The 24667-nt window shown below is 41.7% G+C and overlaps 1 protein-coding gene across 1 annotated transcript in view; it reads right to left on the bottom strand.

Moving 5' to 3' along the window:
* Nucleotides 1-2072: 2072 nt before the first annotated feature.
* The window catches only part of DCDC2 (doublecortin domain containing 2), a 69604-nt gene continuing 47009 nt past the window's right edge, over nt 2073-24667 (bottom strand). The window contains exons 8-11 of the mRNA XM_060244142.1: nt 23027-23177; nt 10393-10493; nt 5896-6189; nt 2073-2581 (exon numbers count right to left, since the gene is read on the bottom strand). Coding sequence (XP_060100125.1) covers nt 2483-2581; nt 5896-6189; nt 10393-10493; nt 23027-23177 — 645 coding nt within the window. The 3' untranslated portion in view covers nt 2073-2482. The remainder of the gene's footprint in view (nt 2582-5895; nt 6190-10392; nt 10494-23026; nt 23178-24667) is intronic.

The raw sequence follows: 24667 nt of genomic DNA, 5'->3' as shown, positions 1-24667 counted from the left end.
CACTTTGTGACTGTTGGGACAGGGCTTTCCCCACTGACCAGCTGCCTGGAGGCAGGATGGAGCCTGCAAAACTGGGGGATCCCCTACCAGGACCTGGGGGCTGGCAAGCCTATTACAGAGGGTGAAGGAGGAGGCCTGTCAAACTATGCTGATGACCAATTACTCAGATGGCTCTTTAACCATAACAGTTGTATAAAATCATCCTTACCCCTGTCACTTAAAAAGTACTAAAAGCTCTCATTTACAATTGATGGTCATAGAAATTAAAAATGGGAGGCTACCTCCTGAAGACTAAGGCCTGGTTTATACATGAAAAGAATAACATAGTAGACTACTGAGGTGGTAGAATGGACTACATCACTTCAGCCTGCAGGCAGGGTGAGTCATATGTTTAATGCTCTCCTACACATTTTTTTTAAAAAACTAACAGATCAGAGAAAAGTTCTAGCCTAAATCTTTGCACGTTGTACTAGTTCTCTGTTCCCTTTCATGTGAATATTCACTGTATACAATCCTAAAAACCAGAGGATCCCCTACCTAGACCAGGGGATCTCCTGCCCTGGGGGTCTGGCAAGCCTTACCCAAAGGCCATAAGACAATATTTAAACACTGTGATATATTTCTAAAGCATTCAGATTTGGTATTTGCTGTATGAGAGTCCATTGACTTCTTGTGAACAGGATTATTTTATAATTGATCAAGAGATGCATCAGGTCCTAGCAAGACATTGATCCTGCCAATACCATACAAAACATTTCCTTGTTTATCACTTTCCTATCAGTTTCTTGAAAACTGTAGCACAGATGGGTTCTAGACACTGCCTTCTGTGAAACTAATAGTTTTAAATAACAGTTTGCTGGTTTTAATCATGCAAAGCCTAAAATAAATGTTATTCAAGATAAAATATATCAGAATGATGAAATGAATGTTGCCAAGCTGAACTATAGTAAAGAGGACTGAACTATTTATCAGAAACTACAAACCAGAAAAATAAGAAATTAGCTTATTTAAAAAAAAACTAGCAAAAATAAAAGGAAAATTGCAAGAACAGTACACTTCGCATAAACACTCTATGAATGTTTTTCTGACAACCACAAGCCATCTTTTTCAAGAGTCAGCCATGAAGCTATGTCCATTTACATCAGGTATAGCTGACTCAGTATGTAATATTCTTGTTCCTCATGAGCTAAAGGTTAGGCCGATGAGAACACATTTGCATGCTGAAGTCAGTGTCAGTATTTTTACACCACAACACTGTGACAGGCTGGATAGGTATCTTATATTTAAAAAGTCAAACCCTTGGCCTCAAAGGCAGCTGATTATTCAGTTTTGTTCCTTGTGGCCTCTTGCCAAGAGGTTCATTTAACATTAGTGGGTCTGGCCGGCACAGAACAAATTGTGAACTATCCTAAACACATTAGGTATATAGCCTTAAATACATTTTAGTTGGACAATAGATCCACTGAATTCAGTGGATTATTTCCATATAGCAAAATATGGGATGGTTACCAGCTTCCAGGTGGGACCTGGAGATTCCCTGGAATTACTGCTCATTTCCAGACCACAGAGATCAGTTCCCTTCAAGAAAATGGATTCACTCTATGGCATTGTACCCCACTGAGGTCCCTGTCCTCCCCAGGCTCCACCCCCAAATCTCCAGGAGTTTTCCAACCTGGATCTGGCAACTCTACCTGCCACCCCCTGCTGATGGCCAGCTAGGGCCTGGCAATCCTAGTATGGAGGGATTAATGTGCACCAAGTGCTGCATGCCTATTTGTAAAGCAGAAGTACTTCGTTTTGTGGCCACATCCTATCCTCCCAATCCAGTCATTTTCTTCAACATGGGAGCTCTAATTATCACATGTTTCTCAGACATATATAATGACTTTGCCATTCATTTAAGCAGAGGGTGCATATCTGTATGTAGTCTTTTCAACAAGCAGGACCGCACATGCATGCAAGAGCCCCTGAAGTCATTCAAGGTTCTGGATCAATGGATATTTCTGGAATGCTAAGAATTTTTTATACCAGCCTCCATGCCAGAAAGTGAAAATACAGCTTTCAACATTAAATTAAATCCTACTGTTTATGTTTATTCAGCTATAAAAAAATTACAGGTTTTCCATTTAAAATCACAAAAACATTTTTTATACTTTTCTAAACAAATTGCTTTCATCTTAACCGTATCTGTTATCAGTATAAATGTGGGCTAGTTCAACACTCTTCAATTTATTTTTTTAAACTATAATTTGTCTTAAAATTCAGATGGGAAAGAAACCAAATTTTGGAACTATAATTTGATCTTCCTCCTAATCTTCCTCTTCATTTATTTATCTAAGTACTGGATACCACATTATCACTTCAGGGTTTAACGGGTAAAGCTCCATCATATTGTCACATTATAAATTAACTGAATACAGAAAAAGATGCTTTGCATTCCAAATCCTTCATTATCTACTCCTCTATGTCCTTTGAAATATATCTATGCTACTGCTGCATAGTCATTACTTTGTTCATTTTTTTCACTTTCCTGAGGACTGGTGATGGTTACTCTTGGAGCTGAAGCTTTCTGAGCATCACCCTAAAGAAAAAGCAAACATATTTTATTGTTACATGGGAAAGATTATTTTTTCTTTTATGATAAATCAGTTCTGAACACAGGGGCTAGCCCACGGATTTTTGGCATGCTAGGCAGTATATGATTGTTGTCTCCTGTGGACTGTGGGGAAGACATGCTCAGTGCTTACCCTCCTGCTTTCCCAACCGACACACACACTGTTATGAGGCAGAAAGCCACCCTCCACACCATGGCAAGTCAGAAAACCACTGCTGCTCCTCCTTCCCCCAAGCTGCAGTGGAGGGAAAGAGGACGAGGGCCCATCTCCAACCCCCAACAGAGGGAGGGATGGAGCAGTCTTCCTGCAGGCTGCCCTCCTCGGCAAACCCTAACACTGCACGTGGGCAGAGCAGTGATAGCGATGGTTGGCGCCCTCCACTTTTGACACCCTAGGTGATTGCTTAGGTGCACCTAGTGGATTGGCTGGCCCTGCCTGAACAACTTGTGGAACATCACTGCAATCTACCAGTCGTGTAAGATATTACACAACCCTTTTACAGTCCTAGACAGGCAAAATTAAATGGTTTCAAGCTCCATCCTAGGCCCTGGATTCAAAGACAGAGACTAAGCATATCTCTGAGATACAGTGGGGTATCAGAAGATACAATGGTATATCCAGAGATATGTTGGAGGGAAGCCCTGCTGGTGTCCTGCCAGTGCTGCACTATGCATGGCATGAGCAGAGGGGGACTTTGTTAGCTTCCTATGCCCCCATCAGTCCAAGATATGCCCCCAATGCTGGAATGATGCTATGCCACCCAAAACCCTGGTGTAGCTCAGAGCACTTGGGAATTTCAGTTTCCCAAGGTAACTTCTGTCTATTAGTTGAGTCAGGATGGCAAACATTACATATTTAGTGTGGCACTAAGTTGTCCTTGGTGAGAAGTTTTCACTGGGAATTGACTTGGGCAGATTACAATGGGAGTACAGCCATACATTTGCAGGGGTATCCTGCTGGAATCTGACAAGCCACTCAGCTTACATGGGTGGGGGAGAGGGACAAAGATCACTCACGTGAATGGAAGTAGACAGTAGTTACGAGCCCCCCAAATGTAGGCAGGGGATTTCACATGTGGGCTCCCCAGCCAAAATAAATAGCATGTGGGACACCATTAAGCATGAGCAACTCATCCCACACAAACCAAGGGCCATGGTGTAATATGTTTTAACCATTTTAACTAAGCCCGGCTGCACATCATTGATAATGACAGCAGGGCTGCTAGGAGATGCGGAGTGGCATTCCTGTGTTTACTTCTGAGTGTGGGAGGCAGGAGTTCTTGGTCTGGCCTCTGCCTCCTGTTTTGCTGCTGCTTGGCCTGTTGTTGGGCAAAAAATGACCTATGCCTTCCAGCCAGCATCCCCATTACTGAGAGTCAAACCCATGCCTCCAATTTGTCACATCGATCCCTTTCCCCAGTGAGCTATTGAGGTGACAGGACTGCCTTTGCTGAATGTGCAGTTGTGTGTTCCCTTGTTTTTGCCCCAATTTCTGTTTCTAATCCCATCCTGGTTAGGATTCAAAGCCTTGATGGGAGGGGTCTCAGGTGGTCCATTGTAGTTGACTGTGCTGAGTAAGCTAAGCAGCATGAGACTGCCATGATTGGATTGTCCAAGTTGTCTCTCCTGTCTGTCTGCCAATTTCCCTCCCAATCTAAATATCTTGCAAATTCACTATTAGTCCTGCAGAAGAAAAAATGTTTATAAGGCTAATAGCAACTTGGGCACGGCGATGCAGACTGAGAAAGTAATAATTCATAAGCATAGAAGAAAGCATTAATATACATGCCCAGCACCATTGAACATCCAGCATCAGTTTTAAAGAAAAAAATATAGAAACTAAAAATGTTTGATAACTAGATCTCCTGTGTCTCATATACTTTGGGGCCTCATTGTTCATGGTGGGTGGTGTGTGTAGAGAGTGGCAGATAAAAAAGTGTGATAAAACAACTATCCCATTATATGAAGGGTAATCAATTTTTCCTTGCACATGTGAAAAACAAACATGCAGTCTTTAATAAAGAAACAGATCAGAATTAACAAATCAGCATCTCGAGCCAGCGTGCAGAAAAAAGGAGAGCTTAACCAATGCATAATTTGTTTTCTTCAAACAACCAGGGTGATAGCTTGGCAGGAGACTTGAACTGATTACTCTCTGGAAATGAGGTTTTGCAAGGTTATCAAATAGCACACCAAATTGCTTTAACATTCTCACCCAGCAGTCAATGCTGCATGTGAGAGCATCATCCCTGGCGTCATCCAAGAGAATGAAATAGATCTTGCCCCCAAACAAATTAGATTACAGGAAGTGTAATAAGGACACTGCTGTTTGGCCCGGGTTGGGACTTAGAAACAGAAACTGAGACAGAACAAAGGGAATGCACAACTGCACGTTCAACAGAAGCAGACTTGTTCTGAAGTTGAAATCCCATGGGTGGAGTACACTGGCTACAGACAGACCTACTGCTAGTAAGGAAGATGCGTATACACATACTGTGAAACTTCCTTCTTGGTGATATGCGAGTGGGACGGTCCATAATCCTGAGATTACAGTTCCTCCTCTCTGAGGACAGGGCTGGCCAAAAACTTGATTCCGGAGGAGAGGGGCTTGTTCCTCTGTAAACCCACCCACCCACCCCTTGAAGTAGGACACGTCAGCTGGAGCCAGTTTGTTGTAGTGGTTTAGTGTGCTGACTCCCATCTGAGAGAACTAAATATGATTCCCCACTCCTCCACTTGCAGCTGCTGGAATGGCCTTGGGTCAGCCATAGCTCTCGCTGAATTGCCCTTGAAAGGGTAGTTTCTGGGAGAGCTCTCTCAGCCTCACCTGCCTCACAGGGTGTCTGTTGTGGAGAAGGAAGGTAAAGGAGATTGTGAGCCACTCTGAGATAGAGACCAATTTCCCACTAGCCTTACCCTGCTCTCACTCTCCTCTTCTCTGCGGGGCTTCTGTCGGATTTCGCACAAGCTGCCCCAAGGCTGCAACTTGTTTTGCTTCTTTCATGTGGCAAACAGAAACCGGTTTTTAGAGGATCTTGTTTGCTGTGCGAAAGAGGCGGATTGAGTTGCAGCCTCGGGACAGCTTGTGTGAAATCCAACAGAAACTCCATGGAGAAGAGGAGAGTGAAAGTGGGGTTAGGCTAGTGGGGAATCAGAGTGAAGGGCAGAATATAAATACAATTTCTTCTTCTTCCTCCTCCTCCTCCTCCTCGATTCCAAGATTAGGAAAGAACAGAAGACAGATAGACAAATGGAATAATTAGGATAAGAAAGCATATTACCTGGGTTGGATCATCCACACTTTCTTTTGTTTCTTCTTCATGGCCATTATGATCCATTTCCTCACCATTTTCTTCATTTGTTCCACCATGTGCATGACTAGTCTCACCCTCCCCTGCTTCATCAATCTCTGGCTGTTCATTGTCGGAATGGTCATCCATTTTCTCTTTGTTGTTTTCCATTTCATTGACAGTCTCACCAGTTTCTTCACCTGGATCAGCCTCCCCATTCATTGCTGAATATTCGCCGTTGTACCGAGCTACATTTTCTTCCTCATCCACTGTTTCCGCTGGCCGCTGGGTGGAAAAAGGCAAACATAACTTTACACCATGCTCAGCTGTTTTGATTAAAATATTCTAGGTTGGGTTGTAGTTGTTTTGATCAGCTAAATTAAAAGTGCATGCCTACTATGATAGGTGCTTTTAATTAAAGAAGTTGGAACCCTGTGAAGACTAACAAGGAGGAGAATAAATCATGAGGCAATTCTTCTCTTCCAAATCAAGTTTCATCAACCAGAATACTATCAACTGTCAGAGACTTGAGGATATCATTTTCCCTGTCTCCCTGTTTCTCAACCTATCTCTACTTAACAGTATCTCAGTTATTTTGTGGATGAATGAACATGCTCAGTCCTTATCTGGAAAGGGTATTCTTGTTTCAATTTACCAATATTGTTGTGCATCCCAAGTATTTTGTTTCATAAAATGCACTTTAAGGTATCTGTTTACCCAAGTAATTATTATTGTCAGCTTAGGGTTACCAGCTCTGGGTTGGGAAATAAATCCCTGGAGATTTTGTGGGTAAAGCCTAGGGAGGGCACTGAAAAAGGGGAGGGGAGGGTATAACGCCACAGAGAATATGGCTGCCATTTTCTCCTGCGGAACTGATCTAGAAGCTCAGTTATAATTCCAGGAGATCTCCAGCCACCACTTGAAGACAACTACAATGTTATCCCTTTCTGCTAGGAGTAGGAGCCATTTCCTGAGAACACTATAATTGCTTGTAACAAGCAAAAGAAGGAAGACAAACAAAATCTCAATAGGCACAAACAACAACTTCAGACCACTTAGGTCTGAAGAAATGAGAAGCTCTCAAATACAACCACGATTTCCCAGTAAATAATGCTTCATACATCCTGACTGCATTCCAAAACAAAAAAGGAAACATTATGTTCTCAAAAAACATTTTGTTCTCAAAGCCATTTCAGGTTGCTAAGTGACAATGGGCCACCTTCCTACCATATTGTTTATGAAACTCAAGCACTTAAAAGGGAAGAGATGACTAACTCTGTGCTGAATTCTTTTCACATAAAAGCATTATTGTTTTTAAAGATGTTTATACAGATAACTGCAACACTGTACATTTTAGTGCTGTCCCTTTGCTTATTGTATACTTATTATTTTGATTGCAGGATATTTTATTTTCATAAACTGTAATGACAGAGCACCAAATAATAAATAAATTAGATTTACATAGCATTTGAGTGATCACAGTTGATATTGATGTGGTTTATTGGAGCTATTTTATGTTAGCAGCCTAAGAAAGGAATCTAGAGCTAGGGGGACTAGGCAGCATTTCAGAGCACTATGTGGAACCACTGGCCATAAAGCTGCCAAATCTGGGCCATGAAATTCTTGAAGATTTGTCAGTGGAGCTGGGGAGGGCAGGATTTGTGGATGTGAGGACCCTTGGTAGGGTATGATGCTATAGAGTCCACCCTCCAATGTAGCAATTTTCTCTAGGGGAATTGATCTCTGTAGTGCGGAGATAGTTGTATTTCCAGAAGAAGAGTGGGAACCCTAATCCACCATCAACTTTCTGTTCTGCAGTTCTGTACTTCTTCTGAAGTGGAGAGGCAGGAACTGGTTTCACTCTGCATCTGGGCAGTCAAGACAAGTCCACTGATCCCTCTGCAGCATTCTCCTTTCTTTTTATCTAGATTAGGGGTAGCCAAACTGCAGCTCAGAGCCACATATAGCTCTTTCGCATGGCTCTCAAAGCTCCCATCATCCCATCTGCCGGCTTAGAGAAGGCATTTGTCTCTTTAAATTACTTCTCCAAGCCAAACCAGTCAACAGCTTGGAAAATGCATCTGAAGTTAAAGTTCCTTCCTCCCTCCCTCCAAACATCTGATGTTCAGGTTTTGCGGGTCTCAGACATCTGACGTTTATTCTATGTGGCCTTTAAATTAAACAAGTTTGGCCACCCCGATCTTGATAGTGTTGTAAAATGGCTAGAATACAAGTCCATTGATTAGTTCATTCTCTATCAATGAGTTACTATGGAAGACCTCAAGCAATTCTTTGGAAAGAACTTTATATGCTTGGTCCCCTTTCTAAGAAGAGCCTCTTGAGAATTAATATTCTCATCTAATTGCCAAATTCAATTAGGAGGCTTGAATGCTGCTAAACACAGGCTGATAGAAAAGCCATTAACAGGCATTATGAATTCTCTCTATTTGCACAAGGATCCAGAGATAGGAATCACTCACCTAAAATGAACTAAGAGGTATTTCTTAGAACTGGTACTCTGATCCAAACCAGAATTCATGCAAGTATAAGTAACTTTGCTAAAAGAAGCCATCCCCCTCCCCATGTATGCACAGCTGCCATCTCCAGTTGGGAGTATACTGGCAACTGCTAAGCATATGCATATACCAGGAAGTGAATTAATAGTCTGGTTATTCTATTATGATGCATTACCATCACAGGAAGCTACACATGCAAGAAACACTTTATTTCACTTCAGATCCGATTGCTACAAAAGGTAAATTCTTTAATGACAAACTAGGATATTTTGAAGAGTAGTTGGCTGAAACACTTTCACCAGTCCTCTTACACTACAAATCTTTCTAAGCACAGATAAAGTTTGAGCCCAGTAGCATGTTTAAGACCAACAACATTTTATTCAAGGTATAAGATCTTATATGCATGTACAGTTCTTCAGATATAATGAAATGGAAATTATTAGTCCATACATAAAAGTAGAGGGTCAATTAGCAAAATGAAGATGTTTAACAGATTCAAGGATGAAACAGGAATAACCATTTGTTTGGGTCTAATTCTGAGGGAAACATAGTGAAGGAAATAAATATGTCAAAATTGGAGATGGGTGTGTAAATTTTTACATACTTAACTTATAAACTAAGACTGATTCCTCACTAGCAGTTGTTCCACCCCCAGTCTTCTGGTTTCCCCAGCTCAAGAGATCACAGGCGCATTTTGGTCCATGGCTCCCTCTGGTTTTCCTTGCATTCTGGATCTCCAAAAAACAAGAGCAAGAAGCCACAAGGGAAATCGGAGGGAACCATGGTTCAAAATGCACCTGCACAGCAACTGGTGGGGAATTGATTGCTTGCGCCAGGGAAAGCAGAAGTCTAGGGGCGGAGCAACTGCTAGTGAGGAAGCAGGCTAAGTGTGTGTCAGAGATGCTGGTGAGTCACAGCAACTCAGACAACAATACCAAGTGAAATGGATCAGGGTTCTGATTCACTATACTAAGGTGGTATCATATATTTTCACAGAAGTGTTAACCAGCCCTCCGAACGGTAAATTCTCTACTCCTACCAGGTTAAGGATTTGCTGGTTCCTGTACCATAAGAAAAGACTCTGTGATACAAAAAAACCTGGAGCTTTTGAACAAGAGGGGTTTTTTTTCCTAGCTAGCTAGCTAAAGTATTACACAGAAAAGTCTCTAGTGCACCAACTGTGTTTATTAACAAAGGTAATATCTCCAGCCAGTAGTAGTTGCTGTCTCTGTCTGATAACTGGCCTCCCTGAATAGATAGCAATGGTTTGATATAGTTAGACTGCCAATCAACATTCCTGGCATTCTCTATGGAGACTGATTTCCTCTCACCTGAACAGGGGGTTAGAAAATGATGTGTCTTTCATTAAGTCTGATGAAAACTTTTCCAGTCTGAGTTGTGCTACACTGGCAGAACTCAAGTTTTCATGCAAATAGTTGTGATGCTCTGCTGCTACCTCTTATCAGCCCCTAGAGCTGTTTGTTTGTCACCTTTCATATTTAATATGCTCATTGCAAAAAAAACAACAACCCACTAATCTTACACAGCACTTCCAGTCACCTATTTTAAAGCTGCCAGAAAGACATCCACCAGAAGGCTTGAGATATCTTACAAGTATAAGAAAACTCATCAGTTGATGATTGCACAGATGAAGTCAGGACAGGCTCTTTAAGAAATAAATCAGCAAGACAATACAAAAGATGATGTCCTTCTGTAATGTCAACATCAAGAAACCATTCCCCTGGGCTGTAGTTATCAAATACCATTTCTCTCTTTCCACCCATGATGTGTGTAACAAACAAATGGGTACAGTAAATCAAGGGGATTTCTGTTGGAGTGCATTCATTTTCCTGGGCTTCTGCAGTCTCCATGCTTCAAATGTGTAGATCTCCAAAGTGTCCATTGAAGGAAGTGAAGGTCAGGACGAGATTTATTTTCAACATTAGACCTTTCTTAAGAGACTGAACATTACCTGATCAACTGGGACCTCAATCTGAGTGTCTTCATCTTCTTGGACTTCCACAGCCCCCCGTATTTCAGATGGTTTTTTCCCAGCCTTGTAAACACCCTCGTCTGAAAACAGAAAAACGCAGGATCCAATTGTGACACTGTGTGGTTAAATGTGTGTACTGCATCCTAGAACAGTTATGAAAATTGTTTTCCACATCTCGTTCCTGATCCATTATCTTACGGATTTATTATAGCTTTTGTTAACTGGTTTTTCATTTGCTTTACCAGTACATGAACACTTTTACATGGGAAGAGAATGAAAACTACTCTTCAAATCTGCAGTAGTTGAGTTCTATACTTTAAAGCATACAATCCAGGCACAGATATTTATAAATAAAAATCCATGTTCTTTATGCCTTTGGGGCAGGGGCTGTGACTCAGGAACAAGTCAGTTATTCTTGCATTAAAACTTGCCACAAAGTTACAGTCATTTTCATCATTTTGAAGCATTTCCCTACCAAAGAATAGTGTCTGCAACATATCTACTGAAAGTATGAGATCTAGGGAAGCAAATACTAAAAGTATGCATTAGGGCAGAGAAGGTGAAGACAAAATTAATGAATCTGTTTAACTGACCCACAGTGTGACTGGTGAGTAGAAGGCCTGACTTGGGATTTAAAGGTGTCACCTATTAAAGGTGTCACTCCTCTTGAAGAATCAGGTCCATAGTCTGGGGGTGATGTTAGACCTAGATCTTCTGCTGGATAAGCAAGTAGTCAAGTTCAAGTCAAGTTAGCCTTTATTGGCATAAAATATATAGATATATATATATCAGAGCAAATTGGTTTAAAAAAGATAAAATTGAACGATTGCTTATGTATAAATCAGGAAAAGCATAAACATAAACTGTTTCTAAGAGATCCTCTGACGTGCCTTTAAAACAGAATAAAGAAACTTAGTGACACTAGATGAACTATCTTTCAAAAGTCTATAGACCTTAAGTGCATCAGAACAATTCACCATGCTAACTAAAAGAGGATGTAAATACTTGTGACGAAGATCTGTATACAAATGGACTCCACACATTTTTGCTTACAGAGACAGTATCTGACTGAGTAGGCTGTCTTGTTAAATCTGCCATAAAGAATGGCAGAGGGCATGGGATTGCATCTGGCAAGGGAAAAAGCTCTATGCTGCTGTGGCACCTGCAAGACGGATAGATATGAAATCATTCTCCCAGTACTCAAAACTCAGTGGGGAACAAGTTTTCTTAGCCAGGCTGTATAGGTCTTGGCGCTCAATATCTAGCAACCTGTTTTTAATTTGTTGGACAGCAGTAAACAAGTAGTGGTGGTGGCAAGGTGTGCCTTTCACCAGCTTCGGATGTGCCTTTCACCAGGTGCTCCTTTTGCCCACTGCAGTCTTTTGGGGCATGCCTTGGTTACATCTAAATTAGACTGCTGCAAGATGCTCTATGTAGGACTGCCCTTGAAAAAGGTTCAGAAATCTCAATTGGTGCAGAATGCTACAGTCAGGATGTTGACCAGAGCGGGCTGTGTGGCTGATATGGAATGACCATATCATTTCAATCTTGGCCCATCAACGCTGACTTCCAGTCTGTTTTTGTGTACAATTCAAGATGATAATGATGATGATCTTTAAAGCCCTAAGGTTGCCAACTCCAGGTTAGGAAACACCTGAAGATTTGGGGGAAGGAGCCCAAGGATGTCGTGGATCAGCCAAGCCCAGCAGAGCAAAGGGATGCTGAAGACTCTCTGAGGAAGAGGCAGCCAGCGGACCCGACCCCAACCCACAGCCAGCAGCAGAGGCATTGCAGGAGGAGGCAGTTTCCTAGGGGCCAGACATAGATCCTCAGCCAGGAACCAGCACTTTGACATATGAAGATATGAAGCTGCCTTATACTGAATCAGACCCTCAGTCCATCAAAGTCAGTATTGCCTACTCAGACTGGCAGCAGCTCTCCAGGGTCTCAAGCTGAGGTTTTTCTATGCCTACTTGTCTGGACCCTTTTTAGTTGCCAGGGACTGAACCTTTGACCTTCTGCTTACCAAGCAGAGCCATCGTCCCTCCCCAATCCCAGGCAACAGAGAGCCAGTTGCCAGTCAGTTCACACATATGCCATCACCAGAGTCTCAGGAACACCATAAGAGGAAGATGAGGCGAGACCATCTGATGGCACAGCCATGGCCCAGCAGAAATAGTGAGGATGAGTGCTTGCAGGAGCAGGACTGAGGCAGCTACTGACCTTGTTGCCTCTGCTCCAGATTGTCCTCTTCAACTCTGACCCTGGCCTGTATCTTCATGTTCTTATTCTCAGATTGCCCTTCTGATTTGTAGCTGTTTGTCGTTTACCTCATGCCTGAACCTTGGAACTATATTTTGACACCTGACCCTGGAATTGCTCTGATACCTAGAAACTGCATCTGTGTGCCTGCCTGGAAGATGCCAGCTATCAGGACAACTGATCTCTGTTGCCTGGAGATCAGCTGTAATCCCAGGAGATTTCCAGCCACCTCCTGGAGATTAGCAACTCTGCCTATATAGTTTGGGATCAACATAACTGAAGGCCTGCTTACTGCCCTATGAACCTGGCAGCTATGGTCATCCTCAGAAGCCCTCCTTCAGGTGCCCCCATCTTTTGAGCTTAGATGGGTAGAAACCCAGGAGAGGGCTTTCTTGGTCATGGCACCAAAACTCTGGAACACTCTCCCCAGGGAAACTTGTCTGCCCCCTCCCTTTGCCATTTTCCCACCAGCAGGTGAAGACTATTTTGTTCCATTTAGCAATCCCTCAATGATCTCTCCTTCTTGCCCAGCGTTTTAATGGTTGTACTTTACATCTGGTTTAAATGATATTTTTGTTGTTTTTAAAGAAGTGATTATATTATTCATGTTTTCAGTTTGCTAAGACACATTGGTGGCCCTCAAGAGAGAAGAAAGGTAGGGCATAAATTTTACAAAATAATTTTTAATTAGAGAAAATAGGGCATAGTCCAAATGTGCCTCTTATGTCCCTCTTGCTTTTCAAACTAATTCAAGATATATGCTGTTTGCTGGCAATTCATGCATCTTTTTTGCAATACTTTTACCTATTGTTTCAGAACTGTACATCACACACGCCTGACTTTTGAATCAGAGATGCTTGGATGCTAGGTTTTGTATATGCATAGAAAGGACATAACCAACTGAACATGTTACATACTGAGCTACTGACACAATGTGACTCAGCACAAGAGTTTCTCTGGGACCCACCTGAGAAGGCTACATTTATCACCACCTATAAAAGCAAAGGCTGTTCACATCTTCCCACACAATGATCAGTCAGTTTAAAGCTGCCATGTTCATTAAGGCCACACTGTACACACACACACCCCAAAAAACTTTTAATGCTGGAGTTATTGTAACATAGACCCGGACAGTTCTTGAGCTATCAAGAAAAGTCCATATACTTTATCACTAATTACAGCTGTTATGAAAGGTCACAGTGTTGCTCTTGCTTACATTTGAGCTTTATTTAATTTGTGCATTCCATCCCTCATCCCAAATGCTTACAACAAAATAAATACAAAATATAAATTTAAAACCCAGTTCACATAGTGACTATCGACAGCATCAAGAGAAGATAAACAGTAAACATCAAGCATTTCTTCAAAGTTGCACTTAAAGGAAGAACTAAAAGAAAGAGTAAAAACAACAGTAAAACAAGTCAAATATAATAAAGCTAAATCACTGTTGACCGCAAAACAACACATCACTTTTACATCAGACCTCTGAAAGAGAACCCAAGATAGGAGGAGCCAGATGAAGGAGATAACTATGCAGATAAGAACAGAATAGAATCTCAGTTACTGAGATCAACAGTGTTAGGGAGCACCCTGACCTGTATAGTCCAGGCAAGCCTGATCTCATCAGATCTCAGTAGCTAAGCAGGGGCGACCCTGGCCAGTACTTGGATAGGAGACTTCCTTGGAATACCAGGAATTGGGAGGCGGGGGCAGGCTTTATTCTGCCACCTCCCTGAATATCGTCCAGGCTCCCAATAGGTTACCATAACTTTCAGGTGCACACACACACAAACTCACACATGCACATATAAATACAAAAGAACCAACAACAAAAAACAGAATTAGGGAGCAAATTTAGCGCTTACCCCAGCCCAGTGATACTCTTGAGTGTACCCCTCTCTTTTCTCTTGTATCAGTGAATGGTGGTTGTTCATACCTAACACTAGAAAAACTGAAATTCTGAACATGGGATCGCAGCTGTAATGGTTGCCAATCATATCCTTCATGCATGCTGCCCCCACCTCCTCCACCACTAACCTCTTTATACTGCAGCTGTCGTAACACCAGGCACGTTTCTAATCATCATCATTTATATAGCTCTTCAAGGGCTTTACCTACATAGTCTCAGTAACCCTTTCAACAAAGCCTGCAAGGTAGCTTAATATTACATCCACAGTGCAAATGGGAATTTAAGGCTGGGGAGGGGGGGAAGGAATTTTGCCTAAGGCCATTAATTGGGTTCATGGCAGAGAAGAGACCGGATGCAGGGACTTTATGTTTCATAGCTCTGACCATTTGCGACTATGCTACACAAGTCCTGAGGAATGGAATGAAAGAAGGAGGCAAATAACAGAGGAGCTCCTGCAGAGTGAAAAAGTCAGTAAACAGACACAGTGGGAAAGTACAGTGGTAATAAGGACTAGCGCCTTGAAGTTCAGATATGGAGATGTTCTCAGTGACAAATGAAATCTTCAAGGACATGACAGTCTCTAAGACAATAGGAGATCATAACACAAGGAGAAGCATCATAGCAAGAGGAAGCACAGGGAACCCTGGAAGGTTAGAAAGCATTAGGTACATGACAAGTATGTGGAATATGGAGCACAGTACTCTGCTAACTCTTGGTGGAATTATTATATCCTGCTTCATCTAACTGTGTTTCTCTTTACTTGACATTAACTCTTTGGTAAAGGTAGTCCCCTGCGCAAGCACTGAATTGTTACCAACCCATGGGGTGATGTCACAACTTTTCTTGGCAGACTTTTTTGTTATGGGGTGGTTTGCCATTGGCTTCCCCAGTCATCTACGCTTTACCCCCAGCAAGCTGGGTACTCATTTTACCGACCTTGGAAGGATGGAAGGCTGAGTCAATCCTCAGCCGGCTACCAGAACCCAGCTTCCACCGGGATCAAACTCAGGTCATGAGCTTGGACTGCAGCACTGCTGCTTACTACTCTGCACCATAAGAAAGTTACATGACTATACTCACTAGTAAATAAGTAATATGTTCAAATAACTACTAATTTAAATAATTAAGCACAGAAAATTAATGTTTCTTGCTTAAGCACCTTTCCTAGTGAGCACTAACAATAAAAAAATTATTGTCACCCAAATGATAATATTATGCATGGCCAATACTAATGCATTTCAGATTTGAAGCTGATTGAAGTTCAGCATTAAGGAGAAAATAATCATGATAATAATGGCCTGCCCTGAATATTTTATGGAAATGAGGATCATTTATGGAGCTGCAGCTCAGTATATAAGCATGAAGTTCACGTAACTACAAAAATATTCACTGTTATTTGACAGATGTTGTTTCACAAAGTACCCCAAAAAGCTTCAAACAAATTGTTCATTAAAACCAACTGATACACAAAAAGGATGGCCTGTTTTCATTTAGAAAAAACCCCTAAACTATGGCATTGCTGTATGAGGTCTATATATAAAAGGAAATTCAAGTAACCAGAACTCTTTTAAACACTTTAAAAAATTCTGTTAACAGTGGAGTTGACTCAGTCCACCACAGGAACAAAAGTTATGGCTTATGAGGATTCCTCTGCATTATAACAGAAATCTCTTCTCACCCCCACAGCCTGTGTACACAAGAGTACATGACTTTGACAGACAGACAAAAACTGACCTTGTAGTTGCTAAGAAATGCCCCATCTGGCAACTCTTACACAGGCAGATGGCCTTCCAGAGGTTCTGGCACAAAGGGAAAGATAGCAAAGCAACACCACAGTTTTCTATATTTACAGAAGTGTGATAAGGACTGATGATGACTCCATGAATGTGGAGTTCTTACCCAGCAAACAACTTTCTGACTGCCCTGGCATGGTGGCTGGTCTCCAGTGGTTATAATAATGCCTATTACAGCTGCTACGGTAATGTTCAGTCTTTCTCAGTTTCAACACAGCACTGTTCCACAGGGCTGCCTATCTCAAGGTGGGGTCTGGAGCTCTCTGGCTACAGAGATCTGTTCTGCTGGAGGAAGTGAAAGCTCCAAGAGTGAATTCTGTGGCGTCCATTGAATACCCTCCTCTGCCCTGCCCACTCATCACTTCCAAATCACCAGAAATTTTCAGACCCAGAGTTGACGACACTATTACTGCTGTAGCATGTTAGGCAAACTTTCCAACATTGGATGAAAGGTGTTTCTTACACAGACCACAGAATGATCAACTCTTGTGCCTTGTTGTTCCAGAGTGGCCCAGCTATGAAACAATGGTCATTTAAAGGTAGACATCCACCAGATCCCAATCTGAAACTTTCTTCTACACTTCACTGGCTTTTGTGGGGTGCTTGCTGTTGAACAGTAACAGGTAATTAGGTAAAGTAAATCTAAAGGACCACGGTGAACCACAGAAGAAACACCGTGTTGTAACCCAATGAAGATAAATTTAATTCAATGTAATGTAATGTAATGAATAAGTTTTAAATTTAACACACAAAAATCTATATGGACAACTCACTGCAACAAGCAATAGATATTATCACAATATACATAGAGTTCTTTCCACAAGATACAACAAAATCCTAACACAATTTGAAATGAGTACAGCAAATTCTCAAAAGTCCTATGTAATAGATACAGCAAATTCTCAAAAGTTCCTTGTAAATTCAGAATTAATCCAAGTAGTTGACACCCTGTTCTGAAGTGGTAGAGTTTCCTTCAGTCTTCCTCAGGACCACATAATTCAACAATGGAACCAAATCCTTAAGCCATTCAGCCTGGCAGAACAAAGTCACTTTTTCCCAACTGCAACTGCTGTCTGGTCAATTTCAGATCAGCCTAGAATAGAGTGTCGACTACTTGGATTCATCTTAATTGTTTTACTGGATGGGCACTAAGCCTTGAGCCATCACCTGACCTGCCTGTTGCTCACTAGCTAAGCAATCCCCCCATGCCTGGCAGCAAAGCTCTTTCATGAGTACACCCTCTCTGTCCAAAACCACATTGCCAACAAAGGGAATGTATGCTCGTCCTAAACTTATATTAGTCCCATTGAGATGAATGAGAACACTGTTATTGGCAGTCAGCAGTGCCTGTCAAGTTTTGGAGGGTCCCTATTTGTGTTTCCATGGCTGGAAAACATCACCCCCACTGTCTAGCCTTTTTGTGCCAGAATTTCTGGGTAGGTTTCATTTTTCAAACAGCCCTGAGCCATACCCAAAAGCTCAGAGATTTCTTAAGAGACCACATGCATGCAAGCTGAAGGCTGCCTCATGAGCCCTGATCCAGCCAGAATCTGGTATGAATTTTGGCTCATCATGTGGTTCATGCCCAACCCTAGAGGAGACAGAAGGCACTGTAAGGTAGTCTTATTTGTTGGGTTTTTTAATGCTGCAGTCATTTTCTTCGGGACATGAGTTAATAGGGTTTTATTGCATTGTGTACAGTTGTAAAATTGTCTGCCTTAAACTGCAAAGAAAGGCAACGTGAAAAAATAAAAAACAAAACCATAATGCAGACCAGCAGCATCAATACAAACACAAGCCAAACAATAATACATTCATTTACAAGTTTAAGATTGTTCTACACATATAGAATAGCTATAGTAAAAAGAACTCTGAAAGTGAAAGGACTGGTATGCGTTCCTAATTATAGGGAGTGTCTTCCAAACCTCCTCCATTAGGTCACTCCAAAGAGCCCATCCCATGACTGAGGACCCAGCTAGATATGATGGACATCCCAGGATTGTCCTGGGATGCACCACAATTCTAAAAAGTGAGTTCCAATCTGAAACTCCTTTAAACTTTGCTTTGGATGCCCAATTCTAGTTGGGGCCACTGCAATGCAATATCTTTACCACCCCACATGTTTTTGACTCCCTGAAATGGAGCTGGGGGACATTATTTGTCCGTATGCTCTCAGATACTATTTTGGGGAGGAAAAACAGCAAGGGGGAAGCAGGATCCCCTCCTCTCCCAACATAGCAGTGGTCCCAACCAAAATCAGGGCCCCCCGCGAAGTTTAAAATGGCAGCGTGTCCCTGGTGTGAACACAGGAATACCCAGGCCTCAGATTCAGTGGGAGCTCACAGGAGCACAGCTCCTGAAACTTTCTGAGAGCTCCACCTCCTCCTCCTGAGAGTTTCACCTCCTTGTCCATTGAATAGTATGTGCAGCTGTATAACAATCCCTGGATGAGTTCCACCACCTATTTTTCTACAAAACAACCCCTGGGGATACCTTGCCACTTGCACAACATTCTGACCACTATAATATAGAGAGCGCTGCACAAGATATTGTACAAACAGAACTGCATTAAATCCATTTATGTTTCAGCTCGCATATTGCTAGATCTATGCCAGGGGTGTCAAACGTGCAGTTTGGGGACTGAATCAGGCCCCTGGAGGGCTCCTACCAAGCCCCTGAGCAACTGGCTGTCAACTGCTTTATTCTTCTCTCTTGGTTCCTTCTGCATCACAGCTTGCTTTGCAAGGCTTGATCAATCGCACAGGAGCTACAGAGCAAAACCTCTATTTTCTCCATTGGCTGAGGCTCCTCCATTGGGGAGGAAGGGGGAAAGGCAGAGCTTGTTTTTCCTGGCTTTCTTCATTGCACAGCAGAGCTACTGAGCCAAGCATCTCTTCCTTTCTGTCTGAGATTCCTCCCCGCCCCCCCCCCCCCCCCCCACAATCCCCTGGGGAAGGAAGGAAAAAGCCAGAGCTTCCTTTAGCCAGTTTGGTGTAGTGGTTAAGTGTGTGGACGCTTATCTGGGAGAACCGGGTTTGATTCCCCACTCCTCCACTTGCACCTGCTGGAATGGCTTTGGGTCAGCCATAGCTCTGACAGAGGTTGTCCTTGAAAGGGCAGTTGCTGGGAGAGTCCTCTCAGCACCATCCACTTCACAGGGTGTCTGTTGTGGGGGAGGAAGATAAAGGAGATTGTGAGCCGCTCTGAGACTCTGAGATTCAGAGTGGAAGGTGGGGTATAAATCCAATATCTTCTTCTTCTTTGCCCCATTCCCTGGATCCCATGGGAGAAATACAAAGAAAGCACCTTTAAGAGCAATGAGAGCTAGCATTTTAAGCATGTTTTAAGGTTTTTTTTAAAAAAAATAAATTTGTGTTTGTGTTCTTTATAAAATTTATATCTCTGCTGCCTAATCTTACGTTGTGAAAGCAACGTCACCCCAGAGTCGGAAACGACTGATGCCTGCACAGGGGACCTTTCCTTTTCCTACCTAATCTTAAACAGGTACACACATGGCCCGGCCCAACATGGCTCAGCCCAACCAGACATGGCTCGGCCCAACCAGGTCTCTTTTATGTCAGATCCAGCACATTAAACTATGCATTACTGGTAGAAGGGAAGTAGGCATATTTCTGATTAATCTTATAGGTCTCAACTGTAGGAACCAACAGAGGAAATCTGCCATTTGTGACAGGTTGCTTCCCTATAGGGCTCTTGTTTTATTCCCCACTCTGCTACAACACCATAGCATTTTTAGTGTGGCTTCCACACAAGATTGTCTTGCTTCCACCAAACCTTCAGGCTTTCTCTGGCTCCTCCTCAGGTTTCCTGAAACCTGTTTTGGCATGACCTTTCCTAAACATCACACTAAAAGAAAAAAAGTGAGAAAGCATGGGTGGGAAGGTGCAGATTCCTGCTGACATCTGGCACTACATAAGAACATAAGAACATAAGAGAAGCCATGTTAGATCAGGCCAATGGCCCATCCAGTCCAACATTCTGTGTCACACAGCGGCCAAATATATATATATATATATATATATATACACACACACACACTGTGGCTAATAGCCACTGATGGACCTCTGCTCCATATTTTTATCTAACCCCTTCTTGAAGGTGGCTATGCTTGAAGGTGGCTATACATCCAGAGCTATTTTCCCTCCCACCTGCCATTTCCCTACCAATTGGCTTTTTGTCTTTAAAAAACTAGCTCCACATTGCAAACACAGCAATAATGAGAGGATATAGGGGATCCCATCCAGATGGAAGGAACATTAATGTGTCATTGTGGCCTGGCAACCAAGGTGCAACTAGAGTCAAAAGCCGGAATGGGTCTGCCTCTATTAAAATCAGATTGTTCTGTGGAAATTGAAGTTATTCTCAAACTTCAACATAGGAAATAGACCTCCAAGACTTGACAGAAATGCAATAGTTTATTTGAGGAAAGTCAAGACCAAAAGAGTAGAAATTTTTTTACTCTTCCCTATTACACCTAATGAGACTAGCCATTTACCAGCATTTTCCATTAATAAATGCATGTTCTCAATAAATGTCAGCTTGAAAATTACTGCAAAAATCCCTCTAAATACAAATGTCTTCCAATTCACCTTTCAGAATAACACCTATCAACTGCTTCACAATGTGAAGAGCATAAAAAGACATTAAAACCACAATTTCTATCACAGACCAGACTGATACTACATTTACATCACAAAAGAAAGCCATTACCCTGCAGGTAGTAAAACCTTCATTTCAGAGAACTCGTGAAAAATAAAAAAATACATAATTCAGTTTTCCCCAAGCTAGTTACAAACTGTTATACATTTTTTCTGAGAAAAATAAAATGAATGTTTCATCGCCTGCTGCTTAAAATCTCCAATTAAATCTATTCCAAATAACTCTTTTGCCATATTTTTAAAGGCTAAAACACATCTGAAAACTGGCTTCGGGCATTAACCTACTCTGGCTAAGACCATGGTTCTTTCTGAAATAAAAGGGAAGACTTAAGAGGGAAGACTATTGTGTACAATAGCCACAATTGATTTTGTTCTATGGAAGAGCACAAAAGACCATTTTAGCAACTGCTTCACTAACAAAGAGCTTCAGTACAGACAGCGGTTAGGAGGTTAGCAGAAAATGTCACATATGGGCCAAATTATTTTTATTTTACAAAACTTATAACCTGCCTTCCTGCTTTCAAAAGGGCCACCAAGGCGGCTAACAAAAATCATTAAAAACTTCAAACCAGAGCTAAAACATATACAAAACAACAATTAAAATATTGGGCAGGAGGACTGATCACTGAGGGAATACCAAATGAAACGTTAAAAAAAGAGCATAAGAAGAGTCCTGCTGGATCAGACTAGTGGTCCATCTAGTCCAGTATCCTGTCTCATACAATGGCCAACCAGTTCAGATGCCCTCCTCCATGCGCTAACTTTATAAGAAAGTTCACCCACTTCAGCTCCTAGAACAATGCTAGCCATACATTTGGGGGCCCCAATATACCACAAAGAATGTTAATCAGTGGTTGATCGATATCTTCAGTAACAGCCTCTATCTATATACCAGCCACACGTAACAAATGGCTAGCTACCTTAGAGTTAAATACTCTAAACGCTGAAGGTAAATATTGTTCTTATGAAGTATAAAAGACCTACTGATTGTGTTCCCCCAATATTGTTTGCAGCTCTTATTATCCATGGCACATGAGTTCTCCATGAAAGTTCAGCACTGAATAATACCCCCAAGAATTTAAACTGAGTGACCTATTGCATAGGCAGACCAGCCATGGTCCATTTACTTTCTGTTTTCTACTAAAAATAACAACCTTAAACTTTATACAATGATTACCAAATCTTCCTTATAGCGGTATTTAGACAGATAAATTTACACAGACCCACTATGGATCAAGACAGCAAGACAGTGTCATCCAAATACAGGAGAACTGGCAATTTCACTGATGTGAAATAAGGTGTGGGGTGATCCTCTTGTAACAAAAAAGAATTAAGATCATTAATATATAAATTAAATAACAGAGGAGCCAAAATGCATTCTTGCTTAACACCTTTCTCTAGTGAAACAGAATCTGTCAGTACTTCTAAAAGGGCCACAACTAACTTGGGCTGTTAGGTGAACATAAAGCTGACAAGTAAGAAAAGATGTTCATTCATAGTTTCCCCAATTTTGCCCATAGTTTATCTCTAGGTATCAAAAGCGTTTCTAAGATCCATGAAGTCTGCACATAATGATCCCTTCCTATTACCAGTTTATTTATCAATAATAAACTATAGAATGTGGTAGTGATTGACTGCACTCGTTCCTCTTCAGAAGCCAGGTTGTTTTTCCCCAGACTGTCTAGTTTTCTAACCAATTTATCAACTTGCCATAAAGCAGGATTACATATAATTTTCCTACAACTGACAACAGGCTGATAGGACAGTAATTACAGGGGTCCAATGGGTCTCCTTTCTTGTGTATTGGCACAATGATAGCATGATGCCAAATCCTAGGCATTATATCTGTATAATTAATTTGTGTAAAAATTGGCAAAACATGTGACAGCAACATTAGTGCTTTGTCATATTCCCAAATACCATCATTGTATACCTGTGGACCTAAGTATGTATGGACTTAAGGTACTTACCATTATCTGGGAGAATATAAGTTTTTGTCACTACTTGTACATTTTCTTTTGATTTTGCAGGATTTTTAGGCTCTTGATTCTGTCTATGCTTTTCCTTCCTTTTTGAAGGTGGAGGAGACGATATTGTGTCACCTGTGTCTGTAGATTTGGACTAGTAATTATTCCACCCAAAAAAATGAAAGAACAAGTTAACATTTAATTTGTGGAAAATTCGTAAGAGAACTTTTGTGTATCCCTTTTAATACACACGTAAGTTATGTTTTATAATTATAAAATTCTAATTTTTAATCTTGATATCGGTGTGCCTGACTCTCTGTGGAAAAGCAATACTTAATCCTGGAAATATCACTTTGGCATAAGTTTGGTAATACAGTGTGTCCCAACAGCATAAACACATCTCTAGACAACTAGGAATCTAGAAGTCCAACTAGTTTCAAACTAGTTTCCAAAATACTATTATTGGAACACTATTATTGAGCTTCCTTTCAATGCACAAACTTATCATAAAAAGGCAAATGCAATTTTGGGTTGTATCAACAGAAGTATAGTGTCCAGATCACGTGATGTGATGGTATCGCTTTACTCTGCTCTGGTATGGCCTCACCTGGAATATTGTGTTCAGTTTGGGGCACCATATTTTAAGAAGGATATAGACAAGCTGGATCAGGTCCAGAGCAGGGCAACAAAGATGGTGAGAGGTCTGGGCAGAGAAGCAGTGAGAGTTGAGAATAATTCAGTAGTTAATCTAGTTGAGAAGGGTGTTTTTGGATCAGAAGAGTTAGCAGATGTTCCCACTAAAGAGAATCATTTCCACTTTTGGCCAATCATTGAATTTTCTTGTTGTTTTGGGAACACCACATTTTAAGAAGGATATAGACAACTTGGAACGGGTCCAGAGGAGGGCGATGAAGATGGTGAGAGGTCTGGAGACCAAGTTCTATGAGGAAAGGTTGAAGGAGCTGGGCATGTTTAGCCTGGAGAAGAGGTGGCTGAGAGGTGATATGATCACCATCTTCAAGTACTTGAAGGGCTGTCATATAGAGGATGGTGTGGAATTGTTTTCTGTGGCCCCAGAAGGTAGGACCAGAAACAATGGGTTGAAATTAAATCAAAAGAGTTTCCGGCTCAACATTAGGAAGAACCTCCTGACAGTTAAAGCGATTCCTCAATGGAACAGGCTTCCTCGGGAGGTGGTGGGCTCTCCTTTGGAGGCTTTTAAACAGAGGTTAGATGGCCATCCAACAGCAATGAAGATCCTGTGAATTTAGGGGGAGGTGTTTGTGAGTTTCCTGCATTGTGCAGGGGGTTGGACTAGATGACTATGGAGGTCCCTTCCAACTCTATGATTCTATGTGTCATAAATAGCAATAATCAGGCCTCGGATTCAGTGGGAGCTCACAGGAGCGCAGCTCCTGAATCTTTTTGAGAGTTCCTCCTCTTTCTTCTGAGAGTTCCACCTCCTTGTCCATTGAATAGTAGGTGCGGCTGCATAACAATCCCTGGATGAGCTCCACCACCTATTTTTCTAAAAAACTACCCCTGGCAATAATATAACATCAGTCAGTCCCGCTAACAACCTACATAGGCTTAACATTAAGTTACTAACCTTGCGTTAGGATCGCCGGCTGTGGGTTGGGAAAT

This window comes from Heteronotia binoei, chromosome 7, assembly GCF_032191835.1.
Source record: "Heteronotia binoei isolate CCM8104 ecotype False Entrance Well chromosome 7, APGP_CSIRO_Hbin_v1, whole genome shotgun sequence".
In the NCBI taxonomy this organism is placed as follows: Eukaryota; Metazoa; Chordata; class Lepidosauria; order Squamata; family Gekkonidae; genus Heteronotia; species Heteronotia binoei.
The sequence above is the reverse complement of the archived record's forward strand: the minus strand, read 5'-3'. Positions and strand labels throughout refer to the sequence as shown.